This window comes from Oncorhynchus mykiss, chromosome 15 (genome assembly GCF_057628025.1).
Source record: "Oncorhynchus mykiss isolate SJ-2025 chromosome 15, ASM5762802v1, whole genome shotgun sequence".
Lineage (NCBI taxonomy): Eukaryota > Metazoa > Chordata > Actinopteri > Salmoniformes > Salmonidae > Oncorhynchus > Oncorhynchus mykiss.
Window position 1 is genome coordinate 51,340,001 of NC_143036.1, and position 20,142 is coordinate 51,360,142.

The following is a 20,142-nucleotide window of genomic DNA, read 5'->3' on the forward strand; positions in this document are numbered from 1 at the left end:
ACCCTGGGGGAAGATGGCTGGAGGATTAGGAAAATAGCATGTACTACCTACCCTGGGGGAAGATGGCTGGAGGATTAGGAAAATAGCATGTACTCCCTACCCTGGGGGAAGATGGCTGGAGGATTAGGAAAATAGCATGTACTCCCTACCCTGGGGGAAGATGGCTGGAGGATTAGGAAAATAGCATGTACTCCCTACCCTGGGGGAAGATGGCTGGAGGATTAGGAAAATAGTCACAGCAAACACATCACAGGTGCTGTAACATTTAGAATGATTTAGTAGGACGCACTTTCACAACACTTTGGGAATGGAAACAAAAATCTGCTTTCTTATTGGATAAGTTCAGGTAGTACATCATTTTAAGTATTTCACTTCATTTGAAAACGTTTTATCACTACTGAACATCACCCAGGATGTTGATGTGTTATTTCTCACCTTGAAGTTGAGGCTGGAGACCACTATGTCTCCATTGGGAGTGATGATAGGGACACTCTCACACACGATGCCATTGTCCACATCGATGACTCTTCCTGCAGAAGACAAAGACAAAAAAAAAAAAAGGTCATTGTGTGTCGATCAATAATTCATATGATCAGTTCAGTCAACCAGAGTGCATGTGGCTGCCAGAAAAAAATGTGTGGCAGCATTTAAAAAGTGTGAGAAAGTGTAAAAAAGTGCCGCTGTAGATAGCGAGGACGTGGCCAACTGACTAACTAGCTGTGTTAGCAAAGAGTATGTCCAGATGCACATGTTCACCGGTGGTATTAGCCGAGCAGAAAGGTGGTTGGTTCGAATACCGGGCTGACATGGTGAAAAACCTGTCGAAGTACCCTTGAGCAATTAACCCTAATTTGCTCCAGGGGTGCCGTACTACTATGGCTGACCCTGTAAAACAACACACTTCACTGTACCTATCCGGTGTATGAAACAATAAAACATCTTATATCATGATTACAGTCGATTGATGCCGAGGATGGATATTTGGCTTTAGACCAAGATGGTGAGAAAGAACAGCAAGAAAGATACACAGGATTAGCCTCGGCTGTTTCCCAGATTGCACCCTATTCCCTTGTATAGTGCTCTACTTTTGACAAAGGCCCATAGGTCTCTGGTCAAAAGTCAGTGTTTCCCCTAGGATTTTTGTTCAGCAGCGATGGCAAAGTTAGCGTGGGGGGGGGGGGGGGGTTCAATTATTTTGAAAAGGACATTCTACTCCAAAATGAAAGAATATATGATTATGTTGACACCATCTGAAACGTAATTGTCTCTTTAAAAGCCAGAAATAAATAGGCTGAAGCTTGGGTTGGCCCATCTGCATTTACAGTGCATTCGGAAAGTATTTAGACCCCTGGACTTTTCCACATTTTGTTACGTTATAGGCTTATTCTAAAATGGATTAAATAGCTTTTTCCCCCTCATCAATCTACACACAATACCACATAATGACAAAGCAAAAACAGTTTTTTAGAAATTGAAATATCACATTTACATAAGTAGTCAGGCCCTTTACTCAGTACTTTGTTGAAGCACCTTTGTAAGTGATTACAGCCTCGAGTCTTCTTGGGTATGACGCTACAAGCTTGGCACACCTGTATTTGGGGAGTTTCTCCCATTCCTCTCTGCAGATACTCTCAAGATCTGTCAGGTTGGATGGGGAGCATCGCTGCACAGCTATTTTCAGGTCTCTCCAGAGATGTTTAATCGGGTTCAAGTCCGGGCTCTGGCTGGGCCACTCAAGGACATTCAGACTTGTCCCGAAGCCACTCCTGCGTTGTCTTGGCTGTGTGCTTAGGGTCGTTGTCCTGTTGGAAGGTGAACCTTAGCATCAGTCTGAGGTCCTGAGCCATCTGAAGCAGGTTTTCATCAAGGATCTATCTGTACTTTGCTCCATTCATCTTTCCCTCAATCCTGACTAGACTCCCAGTCCCTGCCACTGAAAAATATCCCCACCGCATGATGCTGCCACCACCATGCTTCACCGTAGGGAAGTTGCCAGGTTTCCTCCAGACGTGACACTTGGCATTCAGGTCAAAGAGTTCAATCTTGGTTTGAGAATCTTCTTTCTCATGGTCTGAGAGTCCTTTACGTGCCTTTTGGAAAACTCCAAGCAGGTTGTCATGTGCCTTTCACTGAGGAGTGGCTTCGGTCTGGCCACTCTACCATAAAGGCCTGATTGGTGGAGCACTGCAGAGATGGTTGTCCTTCTGGAAAGTTCTCCCATCTCCACAGAGGAACTCTGGAGCTCTGTTAGAGTGACCATCAGGTTCTTAGTCACCTCACTGACCAAGGCCCTTCTCCCCCGATTGCTCAGTTTGGACGGGCTGCCAGCTCTAGGAAGAGTCTTGGTGGTTCCAAACTTCTTCCATTTAAGAATGATGGAGGCCACTGTGTTCTTGGGGACCTTCATTGCTGCAAAAATGTCTTGGTACCCTTCCCCAGATCTGTGCCTCGACACAATCCTGTCTTGGAGCTCTACGGACAATTCCTTTGACCTCATGGCTTGGTTTTTGCTCTGACATGCACTGTCAACTGTGGGACCTTATATAGACAGGTGTGTGCCTTTCCAAATCATATCCAATCAATCGAATTTACCACAGGTGGACTCCAATCAAGTTGTTGAAACATCTCAAGAATGATCAATGGAAACAGGAGGCACCTGAGCTCAATTTCGAGTCTCATTGCAAAGGGTCTGAATACTTAAGTTATTTGTTTTTTATTTTTAATACATTTGCAAATATTTCTACAAACTTGTTTTCGCTTTGTCATTATGGGGTATCGTGTGTAGATTGATAAAGAAAAACGTTTATTTAAAATATTTTAGAATAAGGCTGTAACGTAACAAAATGTGGAAAGAGTAAATGGGTCTGAATACTTTTAGAATGTACTGTACCTAATTGAAAAACCCCAACAGACTATGAACGCATCAAATGACACATATATACGTTATAACTTGTCATTCCAGGCAACTGAACATTTTAGAGGCCCTCCTCCTGGCCGCAGAGACAAAATGTTTTAAAGCAAATTTCCCAAAATTCTACACATTCTGTCATAGGGGGGAGAAAACATGTCAGTTTTAAAGTACGTCTCCTGCAATTTTATACATTTTGCCATGGGGCTGAGAGAAAATGTGCCGTTTAGAGCAAATTTCCTACAATTCTACACACTTATGCAGTGTTCTTATGCAGTGTTCTTATGCAGTGTTCTTATGCTATCTGAATGACTCAAACATTGTCACAAAATAATGCCATGCAATTTTGGGACTTTTAGATTCTCCCTGACTGTCTAGTTTTATTTTGGTGATTGTCACTTCTCGAAGATGATCATATTTTATTTGTATTATATAGGTCCATTATCTTTTCTACATGATCTGTTTTAGTCATTTAACTTTACAGTGAAAACATTTTAACATCCCCAATTTTTTCTTTATATACAGTATATAAATATATATATATACAGTATATACAGATTTAGAAGTGGTGGCCTGCCACTGGTAAATTAATATGAGGAAACACTGAAAGTAGTGCACTATATAGAGAATAGGGTGCCATTTGGGGTGGACCCTGTGTCTCTCTCGCCTGCAAAAAAATAAGTTCAAATTAAAGTATTTAGTCCCATACTTCTAGCACACAATGACTACATCAATCTTGTGACTACAAATTTGGTTGGATGCATTTCCTGTTTATTTTGGTTGTGTTTTCAGATTATTTTGTTTCTGAACACTTCTACATTCATGTGGATGCTATCATGATTAGGGAATATCCTGAATGAATCGTGAATAATGATGAGTGATAAAGTTACAGACGCACAAATATCATTGAAGCTGGTAACCCTCCGGCTGCCGGATCACTCCCAGCTCGGGGATTCGAACCGGCAACCTTTCGGTTACCAGGCTACCAGCCCGCCACTCTAACCCAGATTCTACCACAACCCCCTAATGTAGTATTGTAGTATACTATGGTATAGTGTACTGAATAGGAAATAGAATAACGTTTGAGTGTCTCACATGTGTAAGTGTACCTCTGGACAAACGTGTACTAAATCTCAGATAGTCTACCTTTGATTTCCAAAGGCCCGTCGATGTGCATCTCTGGCCTGGCCACGATCTTCTTCTCTCCTGTTCCCATGGTCGAAGCGGACGAGCGCTTGTAGACGCCCCTCTGCACCTCGCCAAACACCAGGAACATGTTGTAGACGCGTGTCGTGTAGCCCGCCAGCTCTGTGACCTATCACAGACAACAAGAAAGGTCAGAGGTCACTTGTTGAGGTAAATAACACTGGAGTCAGTTAGGTCGCCTTACCCAACAGAGTTCCATTGCCCAACAGTAGGTGTGAGCAAAGTAGAGCAGTGTGTGTGTCTTTGGGAAAACCCTTGAACTATGAGAGCAGCCAGCAGCAGAGCTGGTCTATAGCAGTGTATTGTAGAGTGCACTGAAAATCTGGTCAGGATTACAGTACAAGCTGAAGGGCCATTATTTGATTGAATGATGGAAAAGACCTCTGTATAATTTATGCAACTAATTTTCACTCATAACTTAATCTGACTCTAAACAATGGCTGGTGTCGTTGTTTTTTCATTGCTGTTTGTATCCGTGTTTAGGGAACACACAGTACTGATGATGGTCCGAGGCCTTCCTACAGATAACATAGCCTGTCTAATGGGACGAATGTACACTCTTAGAAAAAAGGGTTCTAAAAGGGTTCTGCGGCTGTCCCCACAAGAGAACCCTTTTTGGTTACAGGTTAAACCCTTTTGGTTACAGGTAGAACCCTTTTGGGTTCCATATGGAAAGGTTTGACAGGATTACAAACACAGACAGACCAATCCGAACCTCCTCTCTCGGCATGTCCAGCCCACTTATTATCTCAGCCAATCATGGCTAGTGGGAAGGTTGCTGACTTTTTCTGTGGCTTAACCAACAGGGCTCGTAATTTAACAATTTTACAGATGGCATACAAGTTTGTAATTAAGGCACATGAAAGTTCACATGTTCGAGAAGGCATTTCTGCCCAAAAAACACATTTTGATAAAAACAAAATGTTTAAGTTCAAAAGGCTCTCCTGTGATGTCGTGACTTGCGACATACGCCTAGTTTCCTGAATCGGGTCACATTTTAAGGAGATATCTTCCAAGTTAGTTAAGGTGCCATAGGATTGATAATGAGGAGCTGAACCCAGCCAGACAGGCTACATGGATGATCACCAGATGGAGGATTATTCACAGCTAGGCTAAGCCGGCCAGCATGAGTGGCAGAGTGGGAAAGCCTTAAAGTGGAACTGGCAGCTGATGGGATCCTCCTCTTTTTAATAGAGGCCATCACTCTGTTTTCTCACGCAATCGCATAGCCTATAGAACCACCTGGTGGTTTACCCAATAAATGACTGGGCGTTTATACATAGAGTGTGCAACTCTCTTTGCCTTTTGACCTGTCTAAAATAAAGAATGGATTTATTGTGATGGTGTAGGCTATAGATGGATTCCTTGGACTTTTATGTAGATGTTCCAAATGTCTGCATTAGTGGCTTGTAGGCTATGCATGGAAGCCAGAAGATTCTAAATGTGTTTATGTTAATTAACATGAGATCGGCAGTTGTTTGCTTGACAATCACCGGCTGACAAAATGTTATGACCGCCACAGCCTTAGGTGTGTCACAGTCTCAGGCTGTGTTCAGACAGAGTGCAGTGACAGCAGCAGTAGTGCAATGTGCCCTGCCTGTGTCTGTCAAATCCAATCAAATGTTATTTGTCAAATACAACAGGTGTAGACCGTACTGTGAAATGCCTACTTACAAGCCCTTAACCAACAATGCAGTTCAAGAAATAGAGTTAAGAAAATATTTACTAAATAGACTAAAGTAAAAAATATATATAAAAAAAAAAAAGTACAAAAGAAAATTACATAACAATGCTATATTTTATTTTTATTTAACTAGGCAAGTCAGTTAAGAACAGATTCTTATATACAACGACAGCCTACACCGGCCAAACCCTAACCCGGATGACACTGGGCCAATTGTGCACCGCCCTATGGGACTCCCAATCCCGGCCAGTTGTGATCCAACCTGAAATCCAACCAGGGTCTGTAGTGACGCCTCTAGCACTGAGATGCAGTGTCTTAGACCGCTGCGCCACTCGGGAGCTTTGAGTGGCAGGGGTACTGAGGGTAAATACCCGGGGTACCGGTACCGAGTCAATGTGCGGGGGTGAGGGTTAGTCGAGGTAATTTGTAAAGTGACTATGCATAGATAATAAACAGCGAGTAGCAGCAGTGTAAAAACAAAGGGGGGTGTGTCAATGTAAATTATGCAGATGGCCATTTGATGAATTGTTCAGCAGTCTTATGGCTTGGGGTAGAGGCAACCGGTCAGGATGCTCTCGATCGTACAGCTGTAAAACCTTTTGAGGATCTGGGGACCGTGCCAAATCTGGGGAAGAGCTGTTGTCGTGCCCTCTTCACAACTGTCTTGGTGTGTTTGGACCATGATAGTTTGTTGGTGTTCTCGACCCGCTCCAATTCAGCTCCATCTATGTTAAAGGGGGGTCTCTGACCTCCTCCCTATAGGCTGTCTCATCATTGTCTGGGATCAGGCCTACCACTGTTGTGTCGTCAGAAAACGTAATGATGGTGTTGGGAGTCGTACTTGGCCACGCAGTCGTGGGTGAACAGGGTGAACGTGTGTGCCCCTGCTGCATAACATACCCTACTGTTACATAACCTGCTTGGTTGTGTGGCACTGTTCAAACACTGAGCAGGGTGAGCTACAGAATGTGAACCTTACCTCAGGAAAGCATCTCTGCCTGTCTCTTAGGGTGCCAAAGCAACACACATTGCAGAACCCAGTGCATTGAGTGGAACCCCTGCATGCATAGCCTTGTTGGGTAACATCCAAAACACTACCTAATAATCACATTCTGTTCTTTTTCATACCCTGTGTGTTCTCCACACTGTATGGTACAGTATATGACTAAATGTAGACTAACCTTCAGTAGGAAGTGTGATACTGATTTGCAAGGCAAAGGATTACAAAAACCACAGTCTGACACCAACAATACTCATTTCCTCTTATTGAAAGGTCTACCCTCCCCTACAGAGTGAAACAGTGCGCTTTCTTGGACCTCAGCCCTTTTCTCACATCCATGTAATACTGTAGATATAACTGTCATATTCACAAATATTGTAGTGGGCATGTGACCACCGACACAGACAACATTCAAATCAGCACTGTGATGGGGGACATACAATGGGCCTAAATCTGGTAACTCAAAAATAAATGTCTGCAAAATAATAAATGCGTGTGGATGGACATCATCATTTTGGGATTACAATGAGGGATCTTTTTCTTTGGTGTTGCTTCATGTTGGTCAGACCGTTTGAAAGTCCTCTTGTCATGAGTGGGTCTAATGGCTCACTCGAACACTGTCCATTCACTCTAATGCCACTTGAATGTAAGAGACGAGACAGGAGAGAGAGAGAGAGAGGAGAGAAGAGAGGCGAGAGAAGCGTGAAACATCACCTCTTTGTAGGAGGACATGATCCTCTCGATGGCGTCAGCTCCAGAGGCCAGGAGATTGCGTGCGGTGGTGAAGGCCTCTGTCCTCTCGCTCACCAGCACCTGAGTCTGACCGTCGGCAGTCTCTGTGAGAGGGGAAATTAAGGATCGACACTATGAGATGACATACTGGGCCCGTAGCCCCTTGGCTTTCTGATCTGTGAACACCTAGGGGGTATGGCCTAAGGAAGGGCCTAGGAACTAGGGAAAGTGGCAAAAGACCAAAATGGAACAGAGCCAATCTGTGCTTAGACCAGTAAGACTGTAATGACAACTCTCTTTTTTGTGGCCAAAAACCCAAAAGTTGCCATGTTATCAGTGTGTATGACACTGATGGGGGTGGAGACCACAGGAGGATGGTGGCACCTTAATTGGGGAGGACGGGCTCGTGGTAATGACTGTAGCGGAACAGGTGGAATGGTATCAATTACATCAAACACATGGTTTCCATCTGCTTGATGCCATTCCATTTGGCATCAAACACATTATTATGAGCCGACCTGCCATCAGGCAACAGTAGCATTCTGTTGGTTAGTAGCTAACAGGACAATAGGGACAACAGGATGAATATACCCTTACCAGCACAACAAAGTCCTTGTTGAATAACACCTACAGGGTATCGTTGAGCTAGTTGGTTCCTGTGGGTTAACACATGCTGATCAGCTACTACGGTGTGTGGAACATGCAAATGAAGAGGGGCTGTTTTTTGGGGAGCTTTGTGAGTCCAGCACAAAATGACCTGAATAGAACCAAACGTCAATCGGTTCAAATGAAAGACGGAATAGGCTACCTGCTGGAATGCACAAACAGAGATCAACCATGACAACCCTTCCTGAAAACAAGGGGCTTTAGAAGAAAACTAGATGATGTCGTGGTGACTATTACCGCTGTCAGCGAAGCCGGTAGCTGTGATGATGGGCACAGCCACCATGACCAGTCCACAGCTACTCCACACGTACTTCATGAGGAACTGCTCCACCATGATATACCACAGACGCTTGGACAGGATCAAGTTCATCTGCTCCGCCAGGGCCCGGTAGCACTTCTGCAGCTGACGCATCTCCACCTGACACACACAGGACCGGCAGACACAGACAGGCAGTTTACATTGCAGTCACAAAAAGTATCTGGCCTACACAGCACAGCACATTCACAACAAATGGATTGCAAATAGAGTTCACATAGCATTCACATTGTATGTTAGTTATTTTGCACTGGCAGACAGTCTTATTTAAAACAAGTGCATATAAGGAGGCTGTCAATCAAATGATTGAAATTCACTTTGGGGAATTGGATACGATGTCATAGGTGTGCATTGGATCCAACTCCAAGGGACCCAACCCATTAGTATTGCTATTATAATAAATACATTTGCATGGAAAATCCACCATGCATCTTTCTTGTATACCTTGTGGCCCCTGTAGAAGGCTATCTCCTCTGCATTGGCAATGATCCTGGAATGCACATAGCGTAAATGGCCTTTCCTGTGGGCCTCCTCAGCTACTAGTTTTCCGAATTTCGGCGAGCAGGCCCTCAGAACCTTGGCCGTGCAAAACACCACCAGCCCGGCCAGCAGGGTCGGCCCGCTGGCGTTGGCCCCCCTGGACCGGGCCGTCTGGATGAGAGTGTAGGAGGTGAGTATCACATCCAAGATGGGCTTGGTGAGGTTCGAGTAGAGATGCGCAACGGATTGGGAAAACATCATTACGTCCTCGGTAAGAGACTGGTCCGGGTTGGTCAGTCTCCCGTCCATGTTGCTGACTTTGTAGTAGGTCTGGTCTGTGAAATAGGTGGTGTAGGCATGGTCCACTAGCCGTGTGCGGAAGGCGAGGGCCAGCTTGCACTCGAGGTAGCGGATAACACTGTTCACGAATGTGGCCGGAATGGCAATAAGGAGCCATTTCATCAGTTGGATGATGAAGCTGCGTGGTTCTTTCTCAACGATTGTTTTCACAATCTTGCCATCCAAGCCTGCGACATAGATAGACAGAAATGTCCGTGAAATCAACGCGACCGAATGCAGAGACAGCAATCCGAGCTCTTTGGAAACAAGCTTTGGAAAGAGGATTTTAATGAGTTCAAATATCTGTTTAAAAAATTCTGCGTTTACCCCAGGCGACTTTTTATGACTCAGTGCATCTGTTTGTGATTTAACGCCAACCGTTGAGCCATTTTCCTCTCCTTTAGAGCCCCTGCTATTCCTGCATCCATTCCGTTTCACGAATTGTCTGCAGACGATGGGGTACAAGGTTTTCACCCCGTAGGCAGCGGCCGCGAGAAAGACAGCTCGCTTCGCTGCAGTCGTCCGGTCCCATTTCACTCTGAACGCCGCATCAAGTATATTGGACATCTTTTCCCCTACGCAGCGATCAAAGAGCCAGTCTGGTTATTTCCGTGCTACATCCATCGGGGATTTTAGTATGATTATGGATCTGGAAGCGAAAAGAAAAGGAAAAACCATCTCCCTCATACAACGGTGAGATGTTTAAGCTAGAAAACCCACCCGCTAGCTACGTTCTAGTGTTTCCGTCATTTGGTTTGGCAGTGTTTTATTTATTATAGGCAACACCCCGGAAAGACACGATACGGTTGTGAGGGACGTATTCAAATGAGGTCCCTACTGTACGTTTTTACTATACACACACTGTATTGTGACTATATTTTGTCAGTGAGTGTAGTAACGTGGTTACTACCAACGCCTCTCTCGTCTTTGAGAGGGACATAGTAGCTATGTCATGTATTTGTCTGTTGGCTTGGCTCCTGCATCTTTGTACCTCTCTCTCACCTCAAACTGAAGCATCATTATAATCGGCTACTTGATGAGAACGTTTCACTAGTAGCTAGCTAGCTAGGTTTCATAAAAACTCAACAACTATCAACTACCGTATGCTGTTAGATACATTTTTTTTAAAGTGATGATAAAATATATGTCCCAATTATTTTATTTTTTTGTCTGTCTGTCTGATTTTACTGGGCAAAGTGAATTGGGTCGGTGGTTCAAGCGGAGTTTGACAGCTAGCTAGCTAACGTTAGCCTCGTTAGCACTTTTACAGATGTAACGTTAACGTTACTTGTTGACAGTCTGGGTGGAACAAGTTTTAGAAAAAAAAACTGCTTGTTAGCGAATATTCAACATTAACTTTCTATTTCTTTGTCAGATAACATTATAATTGATACTATTTAACAAAAATATTCTCTTGACCCCCTTTTTAAGATCAATTTGAACTTGATTTTCCATTATGAATATTAACGTTACAGGAACCGGTTTTATGATGAGAAATGACATGAAAAAGCAGAGGGTAAATAAGGTACCATATTGTATATATTATAATACAGTATATGTGACATGATAATACATATGCCCACATATATTCAGGAATTCTTTGAAAAGAAGAAAATGCAGAGAAAGATGAAAACCTTAGGAATACCAACCTCATCTGAAGGAGCCAGCTCTGGAAGTACATGTATGTACCTGGCGACTTCATTCATAGTAAACCAAATTGCTGAAGTTACCCATGAGCCCTTGCTCCCCATCACATCTTTCCCTTGTGGAGAGCCAGCCTTTGTACAGGTATGGCTATATATATATATATATATATATATATATATATCAAGAAATTATAGAATCATTCTAGGAGGAAAAGTGAAACAGTAGCTCATCTAAGTATGTGCAATAACGGTATTGTACTACTGATGTATTTTAGTGTCCAGGTTGCTAGAAAGAGAAAGCACTGCATTCCTGATGGATTCAAGTGTAGACAGGTCAGTCACGTTTACTCACACTGATTCGTCTTTTCTGACAACACAAATACATCACCTCACATCACTAGTACTCTTTTTTACCATATTTCTGAACTTACAGATACAGTCAGCTTTATGGAAATGATGACTCAACCTTGTGACATTTGGCTGGTTCATTGATCGTTGCGCTCAGCTCTCACCAGTGCTGGAATCAAACATGTCAGACACCAGTACGTCAGACTACCAGCAACACATCCAGGAGAAGGGGCTCACCCTTCGTCAGTCTACTCCTCAGGGGCAGGCCTGCTCTCCCTCCAGCAGAGAGCACAGGTCCAGCCACAGCCACACTGCTCCCCTAGACCTCCCTGGGATATCTCCACCTCAGAGCAACCACAGGTATTCATTCAAACACTTTCATATTAACAGTATTCTTTCATTTGGAATGGATTTAACCTCACCTCTACCCCGCAAACACATGAAACAAAGACAAATGAGTGTGCATTCATTCCACTGTATTAACAGTTTTGTGAAGTAAAGAAAAAGTATAACTGAAACCTAATAGATATTTGATTTTGTAGTTTATACCTTTCTCTTAGCCAGGAGGGAGGAGAGAGTGTGCCTCGTGGTCCACAGTACCAAGTGGACCCAAACAGCAGCTGAGCATGACCCCCTTCAGTATCCAAAGTATGGTTTGGAGGCACAGTGCCTGAGTGAGTACTGAACTGAAATATCAAAGATATGTTTTTACCTGATATGCAGCAAATCATTTTCTTTATCCGTCTTCTGTTCATACATTATTGAGATTGACCCCCCCGAACTGATATTTTTCATGATTTCCATTGCTGTATCGATTACATCTGTGAAGATAGACATATTAGTTGATATTTCCATAACTTGTGCACTGACTAATGGGGTACGCATCAGCCTACCCAGTAGCACAGAGACCAGAGACCATGCCATGCACATAGTGGGGTTCTCTATCAACCAATCTGAGGGCAAAGACCACACCTTGGAGTTCTCTCTCAAAAATCAGACAATGGAGTTCTCCGTCAACCAAATAGAGAGTGAAGAGCAACACAACGAAGCACTCTTCGGGGCCTTGCAGTAATGAGTATTATGGAAGTGAAGGTACCTGTGCATCCCAAATGGCACCCCATGCCCTTTATAGTGCACTACTTTTGAACAGGTCACATAGGGCTCTGGTCAGAAGTATAGCACTTTGTAGGTAATAAGGTACCATTTGCTACGCAGGCACTGTCCAGTGTGCATTATGTAGGCTTTTAATAATTTCCCTTCACTAAAAACTATGATACATGTTTTTGGAGAAAGTTTGTCAATCTATCTTTACTGACATACAGTAGCAGTCAAAAGTTAGGACACACCTACTCATTCCATGGTTTTTCTTTATTTTTACACTGTAGAATAATAGTGAAGACATCAAAACTATGAAATAACACATATGGAATCATGTAGTAACCAAAAAAAGTGTCAAACACATATTTGAGATTCTTCAAAGGAGCCACCCTTTGACTTGATGACAGCGTTTCACACTCTTGGTATTCTCTCAACCAGCTTCACCATATGTGTTATTTCATAGTTTTGATGTCTACACTATTATTCTACAATGTATAAAATAGTACAAATAAAGAAAAAACCCTTGAATGAGTAGGAGTGTCCAAGCTTTTGACTGCTACTGTATGTATGTCAATTTGTCCCAGCAGCTAATTTTAAGAAGGGTATGCCTAAGATATATCTCAAGGAGGAAGTACCGACAACGTCTACCAGAGATGTGAATGAACCGCAGAGCCGAGGCCCTGAACCTGATTTATTGACTCATGTAATTACAGGCAGCAGCATTACATCAGGTGTCTACTGCCACCTAGTGGCAGAATTGGAATAATTTCAGAGCTGAACAGTGATGATGATATAACGCAGTACCATTTAGCAGACGTTTTTATCCAAAGCGACTTAAGAGTCATGCGTGCAAACATTTGACATACGGGTGATCCTGGGAATTCAACCCACTATCCTGGCATTGCAAGTACCATGCTCTACCAACTGAGCCACGGGACCTGATTAGTGTATGATAATAGGTAAAGGTAAGGGGGAAATGTGTTAATATGGTGAAGGCCAGCCTGTTTCGTTGTTACGTCTGTATTCCAACAGGTTTCCAACTGCACTGATGTCAGCTCATGTAGGTTTCCACACTACATTCAAAAAATCACCTGCTGTTCACCACCTGTCTGACACTGATAGCCCGAGTCCCAAGTGGCACCCTATTCCCTATATAGTGCCACATGAGGAATAATAGGGTGTCATTTGGGACGCAGCCCCCCGGTGGAGACTTACCTGCAGACGTGTCTTCAGCTTGTCCTGCAAACACTCACCATGGTCCTAAGGAATGCTGTGAATCATCGCCCAGTTACTCTCCCAAGAGGGAGGTTGCTTTAGTTCCGACTCGAATGATGACGTAAGTAAACAACAGATAATACTGTTTACATCTGCTTCGGCTAATGTACTGTAAGGGACTGCTTTGATTTCCCATAGATCACATAGGCCTACCATGACTGACTTGTAAATTCATTATTTGTAACACTTTACATTTAGTTGCTCTTATAAGTCTGCGTAATTACTGTTTAAGAACACGTTGTTGCATAGTAACCGCTTTGCATTTTACATGGTAATATCAACATATTTCTTAGTGTGACAATGACAGCAATGGAGTTGACAAGACAGCACAAACAGATCTGGGACTCGGGCTACATATGTTCATACTAATCTTTAAATGTCATATCAGGAGGTGGAGGATTATCACCAGTGTCGCCAGGGTGGATCCTCACAGGCACATTCAGAGAGGTCCTGTTGTGAAGAGATCCCTGTCCTCAGCCAAGGCCTCATCACATTGGAACACACAACAACGGGGTCACCCTCCGTCTCAACCCAGACCTTACACCCCACCAACTAGGCCTCAATGAACAGGGAACTGTGGAAACGGCCAGAGCGGTCATAGAGACCAGAGAGCGTTGGAGAGCTCCGACTCCACAGAGAGAGACGGTCAGGCTGTGTGGTTACAGATGACAGTAACAGCCAGGCTAGGGTTATAGGCGATCGGTAGGTCCCACCTCATCCTCTGTCTGAATCACAGAGCTCTGCGGTCCACCAACAAAAATGGCAGCCACCAGAACACAAGCAACACAAGAAACACGAGAATGGGGACACAGACTGTCACCAACATCACCTCGAAATGTCCAACATCGGATGTTTCAACTCGGTGCAGTTTCTGGACTTGAGTGTAAAGAGAACAACCTCGTGGACTCTGAATCCCACAACTATTCTGCTTAAAATGTCATACCGATCCCAGCCAACAGAGGGCAGGCCCGTCACAGAGATGAGTCTATGAGACAACAGACAGACAGACAGCATTATCAGACAGATCCAGGAGGGAGGGAGAAGAGCACACGCCCTGGAGAAAATCAACAGCCAGAGAGCTCAAGGCTGGACCTGGGCACCACCCATCAATCATCCCTTTAAACAAATGCACTCTGAGAATAGAGTGCATTCAGAGACCCACTACCTCTGTACTAGACGCTCCCCTCGTCACCAATGATGTAAAAGGTATGAATAGCAAACGTTTGATGTAATTAACAAATCAGTGTAGCCGAATATAGACAAATCAATGCAAACAACAAAATATGTGGTGTAATTTATCGTAGGCAATCGATTGAAAGTAAAGCTAGTAAAATGGGTGTAATAAGCACACGTTATACCGCAGTAATATCTACTCTGATCTGTATACGTTGGCATTCTTCCGTACAGTTTGTTGCAGTTTTCTTACGGACCAAGGTTCATGATGGTGGTATTTTTTTTGGGTTATTTTCAGTGGTATTTTGAAAATGGATGTTGCTCCCTAATGATGTTTTTTCCTCTCTTCCATCCAGACTTGAGAGGTAAGCAGTTGCAGAATAAAGGACAGGAAGAAGAATAAGAGGTACAGGACCCTGTTCAGAATGTTCCTCTTAGAGGAGACCTTCCAGATGAGAGAGAGAGAGAGGAGAGAAAAGGAGGTCACTGCTGAGAGCATAGTTAACAGGCTTTCAGAGGAGGTTGAGACACTTCAGGAAAGAGCAGGCGTTCTGCTCATGCTGAAGCAGAGGAAAAAAGATTAGTGAAAAGGGAAGGAGAGGAGAGAGGTGGGGAGGACAGGAGAGGAGGGGTGGTCAAATCCCGACGTATCCCTTTTAAGAGTTGTGAACAACCCTAGCAACTACAGTACATCCCCTTTACCACAGGATCTGTTTCTGCATATTTCAACATTTATAACAATGCCCTTGTGGATTCTACATTAAAACGAAAGCCAGACATTGCAAGATAATCCGTTTATTTATTTTCCCCCGATACATATTCAAGTGTTCAAGATTCTCATGAATATATTTACTTTGATAGAATATAAATTCTAGCAAAACGTTTACAGCAACAATAATCAAAGGTATACCATACAGCGCTGGATAAATATTTGTTTTAAATCTTCACTAGTTCTTCTTCATAACCTAGAATAGAAACACTGCACTTCATTTGTTTTCACATAGAAAAAAATTGCACCCGTTCACCATAAAACCACAATTGGATGACCCCATTTAGGAGTTAAAGCAAAGAAGGCAATATAATAATACCATGATGGGTTGGCAAGCGGTTGTGACCGTCTTAAAAATCAAAAGTGCATTCTAGAAACCACAAACACATCGAATAACCTGTTTGACACCATCTCATTTACATGTTTGTTACATGACGACCGTGTTGTCGCCTCTGTGACGGGGATGTGCGATAAAGAGTTGTTTCTCTCTCTAAAAAAACACCAACTATCTGTGATAATAAAAGCAAAACGTTATTCCGTCTTCCAGTGAACCTCCAGTTTAGTCCTATTTATAGTATCCTCTCTAATCACATTTCTAATCAAATGCTCAAATAATTGATAATAAATACTCAATAATCTCAATATTGATACTGTTGTTCCAATGAACTGGCAAAACACACCTAGTGATAACTTGAAATGCTGTCATTTCATTTCAGTCTAAAGAAAATCCTATTTGAATTCACAATAGTAGCTATCTATCTGGTTTTGTCACTGACAATAATACACAGACATATTCTCAGCGACGTTATGTTGACCACTTTCAACGAGAGTCTGCTACACACAAATCTTGTACTCAAGTACTCAACTAAAAATGTGTCACCTTACATAGTTTAACGCTATATAAAACGACATGAGCAAGTACAGTACAGTACTTTTCGACCCTTTAGAACACGAGAACCCCGGGTCTTTCACGTGTAGAGTAATGCATTGCGATTTGTACATAAGGCTGTGGAGGAAGACACAACGTAAAATGGAGACGAAATAGGACATTCTTTCTGACATTGTTTTCCCAAAGGGCAACTATGTGTGTAACATTAACTGACTAAACTGTCCATTTCAATGTATGGGTATTCTCTCTGGTGGTCTGAGTAACCCAATGAATAGTCTCGTCAACATTTATCAATAAAAACATTTGTGCAACTTCTGAAATAAAAGTTTAAAAAGGCTATCATCACGACTCCTTCATACATTTCACTTCAGTACAGGCACCGACATCATGGGTAAAATACGTTAGAATAAATAACCTAATAATTCATAGGTTTACTAATGACAAAACAGAGACAGGTCATTTGCTGCTGTAGCTTTGCAACCAACATGATTAAACAAACTGCAAAGCAAGACTGAACTTCATCATTAGATGGAGACCAGCTTGCGTCTCAAATGGCATGCTATTCCCTTTATAGTGCACTACTTTTGACCAAGGCCCATAAGGCTCTAGTTAAAAAGTAGTGCACTATATAGGGAATAGGGTGCCGTTTGGGACGTAGAGCCCAGGTGTATTACTAGTGTCTGGACACCCCGTTTGCGATGCTACAGACAAGCTGAGACAATATTGTACTGAGTTGTGTTTCATATAGAAAGGCATACTGGTATCAACACTATATATTACAACCCCTCGCTCTGAATTTAACACTTTTGGTGGACGTTTGGCCTCCTACAATAAGGTTTTGTTGTGAAGAGGTTGTATCTCTAATCATATAGTTTTATGTGAGGAAAATGGCAATAGTTTTGTTAATCGTAGTTGGTCTGCCTCACATATATGGAAATTCATAATCATGCGACAGATGAACAGTAAAACGGATGTCTAAATGCTGAGGATATATATATATATATATATGAATGTAATGTATGCTTAATACTATTCACGTGATGGTTTTTAAATCAAAAAGGAGATTCTCATCAAACTATAGATGTATCTACAACATTAAATAGGCATAATCAAATGTGCAAGTAACTCACGTGTTACAAAGAGCTACCCTGTCCGTGAAAAAGATGGAGCAATGTAACCTACGTGGCTGTGAGGCAAACCAGAGACGAGGACTCGGGGAGGATGCAGATCAGGGGCTGTATGTACATGTATCAAGCTTCCTGTCCATGTAATATCATTCACTATGATCTAAAAGGCTAAACTGATCCTAAATCAACACTCTTGCTCTGAGTCACTTGATACACACTTTCTGAGATGAGAGAACAGAGACAATATCCAGGGCCAAAGTTACAAACTAGACTGGGCTACTTTAGCCTGGTCCCAGATCTGTTTGTGCTCTTGCAAACTCCATGGCTGTCATCGTCAAGCCATTATTTGGCATGACAATGAGTGACAGTGAGTTGGCACGAAAGCACAGACAGGCTGGCACACGGGCGAGGGCTACTCCACGTCGGAGGCATCGTTATCAGAGAGGTGGTAGTTGCTCCCCTTCACCCTGATGTACTCCACCTGCCGGTCCTCGTCAGAGTCCGTGGCCCCGCAGGAGCACAGCTGGTTGTCGAACAGGGACTCAATCTCCTCCAGCCTCCGGCCCTTAGTCTCAGGAAGACAGCCGTAGATGAAGAAGAACCCAAGCAGAGCCAGGCTGGAGTAAAGGAAAAACGCTCCTGGGAAATAACGATCACAACAAATACACAATCAACAACACATCGTCTGTCAGTCATTATTAGGGCCTACAGTTTTTCCCTGACTACCATATGTGACTTGACCAGGAAGGGCCCAGAGGTTTTCCTGTACTGACAGCAGAGTTCCGTTCTAGTCTGCAAACAGTGTACAATTCTGTCAAACACTATCCAGTATCTACTGCACCTTATTAAATGACAGCAAGTAATCAAACATGATGAAACTACATTCATTACACATCGAGCCCATCATAAGATACCTCTAGTCTCTCTAGACTAATCAAATGTCCAACAAAAGGTCAGATCCTGCAGTAAAAGCCAGGCCTGCTGTTCAGGTTGATTGATCGGGGATGTCCTGTAAGGGGGTATTGATCCGTGATTAGCCGGTCTGTACCGTAGTAGGTGAGGGACTGGGCCACGTGGAGGAAGATGTATCTGTGTTACCGTAGTAGGTGAGGTTCTGAGCCACATGGAGGAAGGTGAGGGAGACCAGGAAGTTAAACGTCCAGTTGACTCCAGCTGAACAGGCATTCCCTGTGCTGCGGGCCCACAGGGGGTAAATTTCAGAGTTGATTGTCCACGGCATCGGACCCATACCTGGAAGGAGAGGGATGACACAGGGCATACAATAGCTCTACAGTACAGCAACTACCCCTCAGTATGCAAACATTGCTGAATCGAGACTTATATACAGTAAGCGCACAAATCAAACCCAAATGACCTCAATGCATGGTTAACGCCAAACTTGAAATGAGATATCACATTTCCTAATTCTGCGATTCCTTAGTTAGTAGTTGCCCCACAGTGAAAGTGAAATACAACATACATTGAATCTCTACAAAGATCAGTGTTGTCTCTCTCACCTGGGGCGAAGAAAGCCAGATAGAGAACAAGACCCAGTAGGACCACCCAGGAGTAGGAGGTGGGACAGTAGTTATAGGCCCAGTACGTATGGACTCTCAGCTGGGTCGAGTTGGAACACCTAGAATAACATGGTACAAGACAGCTATTGTACTGTAGCAACAGTAGCTATGTTATGGATGGAGAGGTACTATAAGTACAGAATTACAGAAGAACCACTTCTCAAGCCTTCTTCAAGGAGTCTTATTCAACGCCATCTACTAACCCCCTCCATCCCCTTCACAAACGCACAACAAATAAACCCACACACAGAGCGCATTCTATGACTCACCTGCCCCCCTGTTGCCCTATGCACAACCACACACTCCCTCCCCTTAGTGCCTCCTGTAGCTCACCTGCCCCAGGCTGCCTTCTCTGTGGAGGCTGTATTGACAGGTACACAGGATGAGGCGAACAGAGCCGTGCTGTTCTCACGATAACAGAAGCCACACGCCGGGTCCAGCATACACGGCTCACACAGCCTGGGATCACAGAGGAGGATTGGACAGAGATGTCACATACAGAGACAAGATCCTCGAGGAGGTATAACGGAACACCTTTCCTCTCTGTGAATGGAGAAGATGCTATCTTTAGCTCTTTACTCTGATAACTTGAGAATAATCTATGTGTGTGTGTGAGAGAGCATGTATTTATGTGTGTGTAATGTGTGCGCATCCATGTGCGTGCATGCGCGAGTGTGTAGTGCGGGGAGCATAGGGCAAACCCATTTCAGAGAGTGTGTTCATTCACAGAGAGTAGCTCTAATGACAGAACAGCAGCCCCATTCCAGCTGCCTTAAAGACAAGTCTGTCTTAAATGAGTCTGTCTTGTTTGTTGAGTGACGAGAGAGTGTTCAAAATATTAGGAACACCTTCCTAATATTGAGTTTCACCCCATTTTACCCCGAGAACAACCTTAATTCATCAGTGCAT

At 43.4% G+C, this 20,142-nt stretch overlaps 2 protein-coding genes, 1 long non-coding RNA gene and 1 pseudogene across 3 annotated transcripts in view; 2 read left to right on the plus strand and 2 right to left on the minus strand.

The window, feature by feature from the left end:
- Nucleotides 1-10,940, minus strand: part of LOC110490173 (ATP-binding cassette sub-family D member 2) — a 20,157-nt gene extending 9,217 nt beyond the window's left edge. Inside the window, exons 1-5 of the mRNA XM_021563403.3 lie at nucleotides 8,957-10,940; nucleotides 8,434-8,614; nucleotides 7,513-7,634; nucleotides 4,055-4,223; nucleotides 436-530 (exon numbers count right to left, since the gene is read on the minus strand). Of these exons, the coding sequence (XP_021419078.1) occupies nucleotides 436-530; nucleotides 4,055-4,223; nucleotides 7,513-7,634; nucleotides 8,434-8,614; nucleotides 8,957-9,898 (1,509 nt within the window). The 5' untranslated portion in view covers nucleotides 9,899-10,940. The remainder of the gene's footprint in view (nucleotides 1-435; nucleotides 531-4,054; nucleotides 4,224-7,512; nucleotides 7,635-8,433; nucleotides 8,615-8,956) is intronic.
- LOC149978084 (uncharacterized) lies at nucleotides 9,921-11,685 on the plus strand. Its single transcript, XR_016486730.1, has 3 exons — nucleotides 9,921-11,119; nucleotides 11,253-11,310; nucleotides 11,411-11,685. It is a non-coding gene; the product is annotated as an uncharacterized LOC149978084 (long non-coding RNA).
- A 562-nt stretch (nucleotides 11,686-12,247) lies between these two features.
- LOC110490177 (uncharacterized) lies at nucleotides 12,248-15,395 on the plus strand (annotated as a pseudogene).
- A 255-nt stretch (nucleotides 15,396-15,650) lies between these two features.
- LOC110490175 (proton myo-inositol cotransporter) overlaps nucleotides 15,651-20,142 on the minus strand; it is a 79,974-nt gene continuing 75,482 nt past the window's right edge. The window contains exons 7-10 of the mRNA XM_021563404.3: nucleotides 19,567-19,692; nucleotides 19,174-19,292; nucleotides 18,755-18,907; nucleotides 15,651-18,295 (exon numbers count right to left, since the gene is read on the minus strand). Of these exons, the coding sequence (XP_021419079.3) occupies nucleotides 18,069-18,295; nucleotides 18,755-18,907; nucleotides 19,174-19,292; nucleotides 19,567-19,692 (625 nt within the window). The 3' untranslated portion in view covers nucleotides 15,651-18,068. The remainder of the gene's footprint in view (nucleotides 18,296-18,754; nucleotides 18,908-19,173; nucleotides 19,293-19,566; nucleotides 19,693-20,142) is intronic.